This window comes from Corylus avellana, chromosome ca7 (genome assembly GCF_901000735.1).
Source record: "Corylus avellana chromosome ca7, CavTom2PMs-1.0".
Classification (NCBI taxonomy): Eukaryota; Viridiplantae; Streptophyta; class Magnoliopsida; order Fagales; family Betulaceae; genus Corylus; species Corylus avellana.
Window position 1 is genome coordinate 9,768,467 of NC_081547.1, and position 13,777 is coordinate 9,782,243.

The window sequence follows — 13,777 nt, forward strand, 5'->3', positions numbered from 1 at the left end:
TGTGGCAATTTAAGTATTCGACAACCCAAAGACCACTCACTTGGGCCTGTTTTGCCCGCTCACCTAGACGAGTCCTGTTATCAAGCTGCCAAGAGATAGACAAGTGTCTGCCAAAATCTGATGTGGCTTTATTAAAAAAATAATAATAATAAATTGTAGAAAAATCCCTCTTCCTAGTCCTGCTAGATTTTTTTTTTTTTTTGTTAAATTTTTATGAGTTAATATTTAGTTCTAATGCCTCAAAATTTATTTTTTGATTTAAAACTAAAACCTAGGGGTGGAAAATTAACCCTTTAAAGATTGTATCACCCAAAAGAGATTCGATCATCCTAAATTTAGTGTAAATGCCTCAAATTTGGTACTAATACCTCAAATTTAAATTTCTCTTTAATATTTTATCTTCTTCAATTCAAAAAAAAAAAAAAAAATGGTAAAATGTCTGACAGTTGGCTACCTCATGGCAGCCGTAAATCTCTACTCCACCTAGACCCAAGCGTAGCTTTCCCAAGTATCAGCTAGCGAACAGACAATCATTCCCATAACAGCTCGCGTAACAATATTCTCTCACGCTTTCCATTGACTTTCCTAATGGTCGGGAGAGAGAAAGGCATGTTATAGAGGGGCGCTAGGCCATTACCTCTCCAAAAAATCCTAGAAGACTCTAGAAGGTTCTAAATGTGTATATAGAAGGCATGAGGTACATATTTTACATTATTATACACATTCAATCACTAAGAAAAACACCACTGTCTTCCCCATTTTTACGACTCCTACCCTCTTTTACAAATGGAGCGCCTCCTATGAAGCCAGCTTAAAGCCATTGTTGGTTTAATACACCAATGATTGGTATTCCTAAAAATTGGAAGCAAATTAGGGGAATTACAAATACATGAAAGACAAATGGGACAGCGTCACCCTAAAAACATTTGAAAATGAGTCAAATAAATGATACCGTCCATCAAAAGAATCGCCAAAAAATGCGAGTTTGTTCTAGCAAGAGATAGTATCAACATGAATCCCTGCTGGGATAACAAAACGATCATCGGTAGTCGGTTGAAGGTAACAAACACAACCATCAATAGTCGGTTGTAGGGGGGAGGGATAGCACGGCCCAAAAAAGAGAAAAAAGCCTAAACAAGACAGTCTCCAGTACAATAATAAACGTAAAACAACTAGGGAGACAGCTAGCCACAAAAAACACAAGAAACAGAAAAATACAGAGAAAATAAAGACAACTACGTATAAAATATAATAGGTATAAAATAGGCAAAGAAACAGAGATAGCTAAACATAGGTATAAAATATCACACGCAGCTCTCCATTTTCATCTGAACAACTACGTATTATTTAATGTATTTCTTATAACCAGTTATTAAAAAAAAAAAAAGACAAAAGCTCAGACTGATGATGGATTAAAGTGGAGACCAACCCAAGAACAATTATCAAAGCCCATGCTCAAATAAATTCTAATGTGAGAAGAATTTTTCTATTTTGCTGGGTTCTGCAATTTAGCTTTCAATGCTTCAATAACCGCTGAGAAGTCCTGGTCACTAAGGCCACCAGATTTTGCAACCTTATATAGTTCATTCGCAGCTGCTGCCATTGGAGTAGGCTGGGAAACAGATTCTGCTAATCCTAGAGCAAGCCTCAGGTCCTGCCACCATTATTCTTGCCATTTAGATCCATACTATATGTTTATATGTGATTCTGACAGTAGCAAAAATTACAAACCTTCTGCTGATGCTTTAAAGGAAAAGCCGTGGGATACAGGGATTGGATCATTGATGGCCCTTTGGTTGAGTACATTGGTGCACTAATGGCACCCTGTGAGACAATCTGCAATTTCATCCAGATGCAAAGATTATAAAGAGAAGCTTCATGACAACTTTCTTATAGACAGAAATAAGTTTATATTGGAAAGACAAAGGACAAGAAATTGTTCACAGGCTACAACAAATGAGAACCTAATACAATAAGAAAAGGAAAGAATACATCACCAGCAAAACATTTTCTGTTGTAAAGACCAATGGCAAATCAGTGTGCTTTAGATAATTGGAAACCAATTTTTGGGTTTCATTTATTGAGTCTATCGTCCAATACCCAGCTTCATTGAGATGTTAACTGTAAAGCATTCTTGATTGATATAATTGGCCAGCATATAAAAGAGACCCTTGTACTATTGATTTGGCAAATCTTTGATATGATAAATAAAACATTGAGCCATCAAACTTGCTTCATTTTTCAAAAAGAAATCAAGCTTTGCCTCATTGAAACTATGTATAATAAGCTTCTTTTAGACCAATTTTATTTATTTATCTACTTTTTGGGCAAATAGTAACAAAATGATTTGACTCCTTAAAAGTTTTCCACCACGCATATTAGGTCAATGTTTTGATTAGGGGAATCTCTTCTGTGCCCAAAGTGGTGGGTGGAGGCCCTGAAATGGATTAAACAAATTACTGAATGCTCCTACATCTTATGCTTCAAATCAAACTAAACCAGCCGGCAGCCTGTGTTCAACTATTCTGCCACCCAAAATCACATATGCTTAAATGATTATAATCCTATGGAAAGAAAAATGCCAAAATCCAATCAATTTACTTGAAGTTCATTTGAAGGTGACATGAAGCAAACTATCCGGCAAGATAGAACATGCTCTGAATTGTACCTCTACTAGTACGCTTGGATCCAGTCCTACTTTCTCACTGAGAAGCAATCCTTCAGAAAATGATGCCATCATACTACAAATTGTTGAAACATGTAAAAGGAAACACTTTCACTACAATAGACAACACAAGCAAATGATAAAAGGAACAATAAGTGGAATTGAATTCTGCAGAACCTTCCCATTATCATGTTGACAACAAGTTTCATTGCAGCTCCATTTCCAACATCTCCAAGGTAAAACCTTGACTGGAAAAAGCATAAATTCGTACACAGAATAAAAAGGATAGTTAGAATATTCTAGATTAGCAGCATATATATAGAAAAAGAAATACTACCTTCCCCATGACATCTAAAAGTGGAGCAGCCATTTCATACAGAGATTTGTCACCTGAAAAACAATGCAGCCTAGGGTTTATTTCTGTTAGGTTTCCTACAGTGTCTCACTGGACATGGATTTTGAATGCGTACAAAAAGTTCTATTCTGAATCATGGTTAAAACAAGAAATACAGAAATCTGGAGCAGACTGATTGTATGACACATAGCGAAAGAACTTTATAGATATATCAAATAATAAAAATGAATTTCCATAATTTGGGAATTTGGTAATTACATGTGACATCCATATTAGATAGGGAAACTTGAGTCTGGAAGAAAAATAAAGCTGGCCTACCTGCTGTAAGAAATATCAGTTGCCCATCTTCTGCAGGCTTTTTGGAGCCTGAAACTGGAGCCTGGAGAAAAATCACCAAAGGTTAATGAAAATTGCATTAACTTAACATTACCATGTCCTTAGAAAGCATGCAGTAAGGACACACTATTCATACTTTCGATGCAATGGAAAGATTTTGAAATGAAACCGAAAAATAACTTCACCTCCAAAAATGATGCTCCAGTAGCTCTAACATGTCCACTAATCAATTTAGCAGTGGCACCATCAACAGTTGAAACATCCACATACCTGCCAATGCCAATTAATTGTATCATGCACGCTGTTCATCAGCTTGGGAAGAAAAGCATAGAGATTGAGAAAATCAAATGTCAATGAAATGTGTACTGACAAAACATTAATGCCAATGGCAAAACACTTAAGAAATCATTAGAGACAATTCTAGTTCACCCAAGCCTTTGAGTACAGTTTAAGAGCAGTGACTTAAACTTTTGGTTCCAGAAACATATTAATATGGTAACAGAAAGAGATAGTACCCTTTCCCTGAACTCAATCCGCTTGCAGCCCCGTGTTTTCCACAAGCAACTTCCACCTGGTAAGGAGCAGCTATAAATTGCCATGACTGGGATAGCAGTCCAAGCAACGAAAAAATCTAAATGAAACATACGCACTGCACTTTCAGGATCAGCCAGCATGGCAAATGTGACATCACAAGAAACAGCTACTTCCTGAGGGGAGGATTTATATCTGCATAAAATAACTACCATGATAATAAATATTTCCCATATTGAAGTATCTCATGGACTTTGTAAGGTGCAGATGAAAGCACTAGCAGCAATCAATGAGAAACTAGTTCCTGGTAGAAAAAGTTCACAAGCTAGAGAATGCATGTTCATGGATCAAATAGGCTACTGCAGAATATATACGATGCACCCCCACATATATAGCGTTCAGTGCATCCCAAGATTCAGACGCATCTACAAACCATAAGGCATGGACTCTGTAACCTTATGTCAACTTATCGGTTTCTTTTGTAGTAACTATTCAGACTAACAACAGAAAACTGGCGTTCAAAGTCGGCTTTGTTTGTTAAAATTTTTTCCTTCTCCTTTTTTTTTTTTTTTTTTTTTCCCCTCTTCAAAATATAGAGATGAACAGAAAACCTAAAACACAAAACACTCAAAAATGGTCTCACGTTTAAGTCACATTAGAACACTTTTTCAAACAAAAAGCACCCTCAAAAAAGCATGAACAAACCTGCCAGAATTTTTTATTGTATATGGTATGTAAATGTAATTATGAAGGGGCACGATTCAAGGATAAACAATGACGTTAACTACAAACCCACCAGAGCCCAGAGGACTGAACCATCTGCCCTGTCAACAATTCATGAAATGGATAGACCCAGCCCTTGGACAGACCAATAGTGTGTCATGGTTAAAACATAAAGTCTCAAGAATCTCATCAAGATCTTATCGCTAGGGCTGGGAGTCAGATAATTCGGTTACAAAAATGGAATTTTCGCAAGTCACACCGCCATGGTTGGTAAAGTTGGAATTTTCACCGACTTATTCCGCCAACTTTATTTTCCGTTACCGACATGATTATGGTGACAGTCGGTAATGTCCGTTCGGTAATATCAGTAAGCAAAGAAATGGAAAAGTTGGTCGGTAAAGTCGGTTCGGTTAGAAAATGTTATTCTGCCTACCGAACTGAGTTTGTCGGAAATAGAAAAAGTCTACAGCCTACCAGCCATCGCTTAAGCGGTGTCGGTAGGTGTCAGTCGGTACTCGGTTGGCAAGCGGTAGGCGGTTATTTTGCACAGCCCTACTTATCACCATAAGATCATCAATGCTCAGAGTATTCTATAATAATGTGGAAATGCATAGAAAAAAATAATTTGACCCTCTACCACACTCACTTTGCACCTAAGCTGATAAGAGGGTCACATTTGCTCTTGGTCCTATTCCAAACAGTCACATCACACCTGCAACATGCCAATTAGGGGATTAAACTCTGGAGAACAACTATGGACTTTAAAATGTCACAAACAACTAATAATATTCCAGCAAAAAAATTCATAGAAAATAATTAGAATATAATTCAAGTAAACTCGACAAGGTTTTTTCCCTATTGTTTGAACATAACATAGTTTTACAAAGAATATAGTCATAAGAAAGATTAAAAAAGATGTCTCATGTGCTGGTTCTCTCTGCTAATTAAGGACAATTTCAATAATACCCAGCTTTTATAAGGTTCTGTGCCATTGGAGAACCCATTATTCCAAGACCTAGAAAGCCGATCCTTGCTGACAATCCATCCGCTGCAAATTCAAAATAAGGCTTTGGGTGAGTTAGATAGAACAAGACCTAGTGGCCCCTACAACATAAACAATTAAGCTGACATTTGAAGCCAAACTAATATAAAAGCTAATTAAACCAAATCAGGTGCTAGATCATAGCATTTTCCAAATAAAGAACGCATGAATTGACATTGTCACATTGAATTCAACTTCCATAAAGAAAAAGGAAGAAGCACGTCACAACTGTACTCAAACGCTAAACTTTTATCCCCTCACGGCAGCTGTGCATAGAGAATTGGATCGTCGGCTAATTCTGTAATATGCAAAGACTTTTCTAGCTTCCATCAAACACAGAAAAGTGCCCCAGATTTTGCTCTGAAATTTTTATGCCACTCACTCCACCCATCTTACTCATGTTATTCATCTAACCATTAAAAAAAAAAAGTGAATGCCCATCAGAAAAGCGTCGAGATAGATAAAGAAAATACCTTTTGCTGAAGCATTGGATGTCTGAGAAGAGAAAGCGTTGACAGATAGAGTAAAAAGTGGTTTTGGGGGGAAGGGGCAAATGGGTCTTGCTCTTAACTGGTTTGGAATCTGAGGGCAAAAGCTGGAGCACATTGCCATGGCAGTTGAAGATAGTTGGTGACTGTAATGGCTCTTCACTAAGGCTAAGGCGGTCATTACTTTTTGCGGGTGAGAAGGCACACATTTCTGGGCGAAGAAGCTCTAAATATTATTGCTTGGATAATGGAAAAGATAGACCAGGACTGGCAGGACCAAATTTTAAAATTAAAACCTAAAAATGTATATATTTTTTAGTCATTAATTTAGGAAAAAATGCAAAATTAGTTTTTGTAGTTTACTTGGTTTACAATTAGCTCATTGTGATATCAAAATTAACTCAAAAGACCCTAAAGTATGCCAACAAAACAATTTAGTCATTACAGTAAAATTTCGCTCACTAATTTAACAAATTCTGTTAGTGTGACACTGACTTAAATACGATAAGTATCTCAATTTTATTGGCTCTAGCGTTTTAGGCTATCAGAATATGTTTAGTTAGTGAACGGAGTTTGACTGTAAAAACTAAATTATTTTTTTGGCATAACTCAGGAACCTTTGAGTTTATTTTAATACCACAAAGAGTTAATTGCAAATCAGGTAAACAAGAATGACTAATTTTACATATTTTTTACCACTAAGTTATAATGACTCCTTTTTAAAAATAAAGTCTACAAGACAACGAACCTAACCGCCTAACTGGCAGTCAATGGCCTAACCAAAGGTCCTCAAGCTATTTGTCATCTCACCCACAGACACGTATTGGAAGGACTATAAAAAAATAAAAATAAAAATGCTAAGGGTCAATAAGTTTTTCATATTTAGCCCATATTCTTCTTTGAAAAAAAAAAAAAATTAAAAAAAAAGGTATCTTGAGTATTCTCCTAATCACAAATTTACCTACATAGACAAGAAAAATCTTGGGAGTTCCCCTTAAAAAAAGGCAGTTGCAATAATATTCCACATTTCATATCAAGCCGTTAACCTACTATGCTTGCCTATCAATTCTATCTGACTAAACCAAAACCATCCTATAAATAAAGGTGATAGACAAACTCTAATCTAAAGGTATGCGCATTATTACTCTCTCATTCTGTTGCTTCTCGGCCTCTCAGAAATACCTTACTAACTTAGGCATTTGAGTGCCTTTTGCTAGTACCTTCGGCGAGTTATCCATGCATATTTTTGTCTTTGCAAGTATTTTTGACTGAACAAGTAGGTTAACTATACCAACATAAATTTTGTTTAAATTAGGAGGAGTAATTCTAATTTAAACTTTAATGGAGCTTTCCTCATGAAAGAGGCAGCATTACTTCTCCATTAACAGATGTTAAAATATAAGAGTCTTACTCTTGCCATTATGAAGAATAATGAGAGTTAAATTTCATCTTTCATGTTGCGTGTTTTTGTCAATTGGGACAAAAAAATATGACAAGAAAGGTTTACCAAAAAAAAAAACATAAAATGTCATGTAAGAGAGGAAAACGGAAAAAGAAAAAGAGTCAATAATACGCGATTTTAGTGTATTGCCAAGTAAAGGACTCCCATGGTTGCTCCATTATTGATAGAACAATGACGGATTGCTTAATAAAAAACAATAAATTTTTGCATGTCCTTCCATGAAACAATGGAACATTCAGAATCCAACTGATAGGATGTTATTCTGTTCTGTCTCTGATAAAGAAGATGAACAAGGGACCATCATGCCTGGCTTCCTATTACATGAATTGGTGCGAATATTTGGAGTTTGTAAATGATCAAAAAACCAAACATATTTACCCCAACCAGACCCGATTATAAGCCGACTCTCACCAAATCTTCCCATTATTAAACGAACTGGTTTCAAATGCAGAATTACAGAGCATGTGCGAAGATGACGGTTGCGAGCTCTCACATCATGCCGAGGATGTTGTAAATCAAAGTTTCGGCAAATTAATCCTCCGAAGACACGCTTTCAGTAGGCCAACCTACTACAAAATTCAACATTACAACTCGAGTTCTTTTCACAAGTACAATACACTTAATTGTGACCCCCTCAGGCAGCTCCCAATAGACGCTCAATATCCATTTTTGTCTTCCAAGCAGAGAATCCGATTAGTCTCCGGTCGTCATTAGATGTTCATCCCAAACTATGAAGTTCGAGATTTTTTCACTTCTGATAAGGATGGTATCTTCTAGTCAAAGAACTGCCACCCCTCTCATATCCTTTACCATTGTCATAACCACCACCACCGCCGCCGCCAACTCCTCCATATCCTTTACTACCACCATATCCAGCAGGACCGCCATAAGCACTGGGAATGCCATAACCACCAGCTCCATATCCAGCACTTCCGTACATGGGTGCACCATACCCATATCCATATCCATATCCACCAAAGCCACCATAGAAACTGGCAGAACTTTCACCATAGCTTCCCCCGTAACCACCATAACCATCATAGACACCATACCCACCATAACCCCTGTCCATTTTTCCACCATCCCGACCCCCTCCCGTTTTATACCCGCCATACCCAGCTGAACCACTACCAAAACCACTGTATGACTTAGCAGCACTTCCCCTATAATCACCACCAGCTCTTTTGGGTTCTGCCTTCTTTATTTCCACCTACATTTGACATTACAGTGCAAAGATTATTAAACATTTTTCATATTGAAAATACAAAGAACACTATTGCCAATTTAAAATCCTAACATGGCTTTTGACGAACCTGCTTGCCTCCAAGTTCATGCATTTTTCCCTCCAAAAAGATTTTTTCTACAGTGTCTTCACTCTCAAAAGTGACAAACCCAAAGCCTCTAGGCCGCCCAGTTTTATGATCCAGCATAATTTGGTGCTCAATAATACTGCCGTAAGAAGAGAAGTATTCCTTCAATTCATCTGCAATGTTTTAACATATAATTAAATGAAAACTTCATATTTTTTCTTATTAATGTGTTTACTTTTGTCATGGAAAAATCAAAATGATTTGTTGGACTACAATTACCATCAGTCAAAGATGCTGGTATTCCACCAACAAAAATCTTCTTTGTTTTCAGTACCCCCTTAACCTCTATATCCTCCCTTGGGACTGTCCTCTTCACTTCAACCTGATAGGGGAACAATTTCATTACTCCTAAGGGAAAAATATTAAGGGGAAGTGTGGTATACAAAAAGATCTGGGAATGTAACTGAGAAATGGGGTTTCAAATGTTACCATTCTGCCATCTATAACATGGTCTTCTGCCAAAACCGTATCAGCAACTGCTGGGTCAGAAAATGTTACAAATCCAAACCCCCGTGGCCTTCCTGAATGTTTATCGATCATTATTACAGAATCTGTTATGTCCCCATACTTGCTGAAGTAATTAGCAAAAGCCTCTGAAAACCAAATGACCATAAAAGGTAAGGAGGACATAAAGGGAAGCCAAAATTACTCGAGAACAAAGGGATGAGAATATGGTAATGAAAAAATGGAAACAAATATATGAAGGCATCTATAATCTTTTCTATCATATAATTTGTGCAACTCTCTTCTGCCTCTCTCCACAGAAAAGAAAAATTCAAATACAAACGAAAAGGAACATACCAAACTAACAATACAGACTACTGCATTAATTTTGGTAGGAAATAGCATTTGGCTTCAGTTTGTTACATGTATCATGTGTTCTAGAATTTCATAAGACAACCAAGTCAAAATTTTCTTCTGTACTGGTCATGACTTCAATTTAAATGCCGTCTTACTCTGCTGTAACAACTGCAACAGGCCCACAAAAGCCATACCTTGTAACCAGAGGTTGCATTGAGCTGGGCGAACCATGCTTGCCCGACTTTGAACCCAAGCTGGCCTATAGAAACATTTTATGCGACTCAACTCAACTTAATAAAACATATTCCAAATACATGGGCATACTTATAGGAATCAGTTTCCACCAACTAGTCTACGTGCGGCAAAATCCATGACAAGCATGAATTAAACACAAAATATAGAAGAATATAAAAACATCAAAATAATATGCTTGGCTGAGCTTAAATTTTCTCAAATCAGGCCGGCCCAGCAATTATACATTTCCTCAAAATTGAAGTCCTCTACATTCATGCTGGACAACCAGAAGCAGCCCCAACCCATTGTGAATGTTTCTTCAGATGTCAATCCATTATTCTTAGATTATAAAAAATATTGATCTATATTATTCAGCATAGCATTCAAATCCATGAAGACCAAGCTATTTCTTCTTTCAGAACTTTTCATTGGGTATGCCTTGACAAAGGATATCATACAACACTTTTGAACTAATTCATTACTAATACGGTAGTAAATAAAACCACATTATGAATTTTAATCCCCACAGCAGACAAGAAAGGAGGAATATTTTTTTTTTTTTTGATAAGTAAGAAAGGAGGAATATTTTCACTTAGACTATGATATAAAAAAAAAAAATTAAAAAATTAAAAATTAAAAACCTAACAATACTCGTGTTCATGGTTATTTACATGGTGAGCTTCAACCTCTGTAACAAAATTTACACAAAACAAGAAGTAATAGAATGATAAGTGGGAGCAGACATCAAACCTTGACTATGTTATGACTAACAAACCAGATTCTAAATGCAATATAAATTGCAGACATTATGTAAAAAACACTAAATTCAGATTCTTTCACCAGGCATTACATCTACAACAGGGTATATTGGAAAAGTAGGCTAAATTCCCTAAAATTGGTAGTATTCAATGCATGAGATAAGGAAAAATAAACTACAAAGTTGTAACGTTATGAAATTTAGAGAATAAACTGGAACATCTGGTATATTTACGGGATCAAAAGTATAGTTTAGCCATTAAATAACAACCGAAACAACAAGCAACCATGTAAATTGAGATAACATAAGTCAACCAGTAGAAAAATATGAATTCATAGTTGGCAGGCACAGTGACACATAAAATAAGCCATTGTTGTCCTAATCAACAGACACACTCGATGTCTAAACAAACACGACTAACCCAGTTTATCTTGTCCCATGATTATATTTTCGTGGATAAATATTGTACCATGATTATATTTTCGTGGATAAATATTGTACCATGTTTATAACTATACCTTAATATATCATTGGAACAACAATCCTTTGGTCAAAAGAAATTTACTTCGGGCATTTCCCACAACTCAATGAAAACGAATTCATTCCACTCTTGGAATTAGAAATACACGATGTTACATGTAACATAATAATTCAACTCCACAACACAATGAATGACTTATGAAAAAAAACTGGGGCTTAAAGTACCTTCAGTGGTCTCCCAAGAAATGCCTCCAACGAAAAGCTTTCTACACCACAGAAACAAAAGCCCAAAGTTTCATTTACATCAATCCAAGGACGCACAGTGTTTCATCAAATATCAATAACACCCCCAACCGGTCTATAACTGAAATTCCTAAAACTCCACGATAATCCAAACTACAATCGATAAAAAATAAAAATAAATAAAAACCTAACTAACCCTGCAGACGCCGAGTCACGGTGACCGATTGAGTGCTTTATGCCATTGCCTGCGGTACCTACGTTATCGTTCGGTTCGAAACCACGCTCCGAATCGAATTTTTTTCGTTCTTGTTGTTGGTGGTGGTGCTCTTGGTCCTGAAAATCTTCTTGATATTCTTCGCCATTGTAGGCGAATTGATCGTCTTCGAAATGGGATGGTTCTGCGTAATCTTCCATGGAGTGTTTCGGGGCTTAGCAAAACCCTAGCTTCGTAGTTTGAGCTGGTGCAAAACCGTAGCAGAGAACGAAACCCTAGCTGGGATTTTTCGTGGTGCAGAAACCCTAGCTCCAAAACGGCGCGTTTGACAGACTCGGGATGTGAATTTGAAATTTAGATTGCGGTTGCGATTTTATGTAAGAACGGGGGTAATCCTTTTCCAAACGATGTCGTTTCTTTATTTCTTTCGGAAACCCAGATGGATATTTTGGATGTTTTAATGCGACGGTCTCTCAGCACTCCTTGCGGCCTCGTCACTTTAACAACAACAACAACAAAAAAAAATAAATAAATAAATTTTACTATTTACTTACCTAATCATTAAACAAATATACTTTCTTCTTCCTTTTTGCTTTTCATTTTTCTCTCCTTTTTTTTCTTTCTCTTTCCCTTTTCTATGTAGCTTCTCTCCCTTCTCTTTTCTTCTCTCTCCCTCGTCAATGAAATCAAAGTATATATTATGCCATATAATTGCATTAAATATTATTACTGTTAAAAGATGGTAAAGACAAAAAATCTCTGTTTTAATTTTTTTTAAAATTCCAGAATTGATATGGGAGTGAAAATAAGCCGACGTTACTAACAATCCAAAATTAATCATGAAAAACATTATCTTCTTCCAATAGAAATTAAAACTAAGAAAATGAAGGAAATATTACAAAATTTTAAAAATATTACCTTAGAATAAGACAAATATTCTTAAAATAGATCATTAACAAACATTCAAAAATAAAAAAGTTAGAGAAAGAATAAACAAATCTTTCAAGAATAATATTTTAATGAAATAGTGAAAGTTGATTGTTAAAGTAGTGAGACTGTGCGAGTGCTCTAAAAATGTATGTTGTTAAAATAACTAAAAGTGTACTTTTGGTTATTTTGATGAGTAAAATTTGGTGAGGTTGCAAGGAATGCTCTCACACGGCCTCGAGCCTATTAGCGGTTGATAACTGCTAACCGCATATCCTTATATATATATATATATTATATTAGGGATAAATGCAAAATTGATCCTTGTGGTTGGCTTAAATTACAAATTATTCCTTAAAATATAAAAAATAATTTTATAGTTCTCTGTAGTTGGCCTAAATCACAAATTACTCCATATGGTATAAAAATAATTTATAGGTCTTCAGGGTATGCAAAAATAAATGTTTGCTCCCTGAAATCAATTTACATGCTCTAAAGATAAATGACAGTTTAATAGAAGGAGTAACCCATTTTTTTTTCCAAATTAATTTGAATTAAAACTTTGTCATAATTTATAAACTTGAATGTTGTTTTTATTTATTTTTCAGTGGTTAGAAGATGTGACCGTCAAATTCTCACAAAATGCTCCAAAATCATGACAAGAAAAATGAAAATGGGAGAGAGGGTTACGCACAGAGTAAAATTTTGGGAATATAAGAGATTATGTTAATTTACTATAATAGTATGACTTAGAGTGATGGCTGATGTGTAATCTTAGCTAGTATCCTAAAATGATGTGAAAAATCCTAGTTATTATTTTTTAAGTTATAAATTAATAATAACACGTGTCACTTTTTTGCTGGGTATGACGAGACAAAATTACAAATTCTATTAAGTTACGTAACGGCAATTAATTTTAGGGCGTAAATTGTTATTTTAGCATACCTTGAAGACCTATAAATTATTTTTTATACCACAAGAAGTAATTTATAATTTAGGCCAATTACATGGACCTATAAATTATTTTTATACCACATGAGTGATTTATAATTTAGGCCAACCTCATGAACTAATTTTGCATTTATCCCTATATATTATACAATATTGTATGTAAAAAAAATAATAATAATATACCAAAGAATTGCATTT

General features: G+C 35.5%; 2 protein-coding genes across 3 annotated transcripts; both read right to left on the bottom strand.

Annotated features, from left to right (window-relative positions):
• Positions 1-1,297: 1,297 nt before the first annotated feature.
• On the bottom strand, positions 1,298-6,375 carry LOC132188275 (glyoxylate/succinic semialdehyde reductase 2, chloroplastic). Its single transcript, XM_059602695.1, has 12 exons — positions 6,126-6,375; positions 5,577-5,658; positions 5,257-5,322; positions 4,007-4,082; positions 3,872-3,927; positions 3,542-3,626; positions 3,339-3,399; positions 3,003-3,055; positions 2,843-2,913; positions 2,669-2,741; positions 1,732-1,836; positions 1,298-1,654 (listed from the first exon to the last, which is right to left on the bottom strand). Exons 1-12 carry the CDS (start codon positions 6,319-6,321, stop codon positions 1,487-1,489), a joined length of 1,092 nt encoding a protein of 363 aa, XP_059458678.1. The 5' UTR covers positions 6,322-6,375; the 3' UTR covers positions 1,298-1,486.
• Positions 6,376-7,840: 1,465 nt separating this feature from the next.
• LOC132188699 (heterogeneous nuclear ribonucleoprotein 1) lies at positions 7,841-12,067 on the bottom strand. 2 transcript variants are annotated; one of them, XM_059603228.1, is made up of 7 exons: positions 11,684-11,725; positions 11,470-11,510; positions 9,968-10,032; positions 9,402-9,565; positions 9,192-9,294; positions 8,916-9,085; positions 7,841-8,812 (listed from the first exon to the last, which is right to left on the bottom strand). In XM_059603228.1, the coding sequence occupies exons 3-7, from the start codon at positions 10,002-10,004 to the stop codon at positions 8,351-8,353; spliced, it is 936 nt and encodes a 311-aa protein (XP_059459211.1). In that variant the 5' UTR covers positions 10,005-10,032; positions 11,470-11,510; positions 11,684-11,725; the 3' UTR covers positions 7,841-8,350. The 2 variants fall into 2 exon arrangements, with proteins under 2 accessions (XP_059459211.1, XP_059459209.1); XM_059603226.1 differs by lacking the exon at positions 9,968-10,032 and having other exon boundaries at positions 11,684-12,067.
• Positions 12,068-13,777: the final 1,710 nt, after the last annotated feature.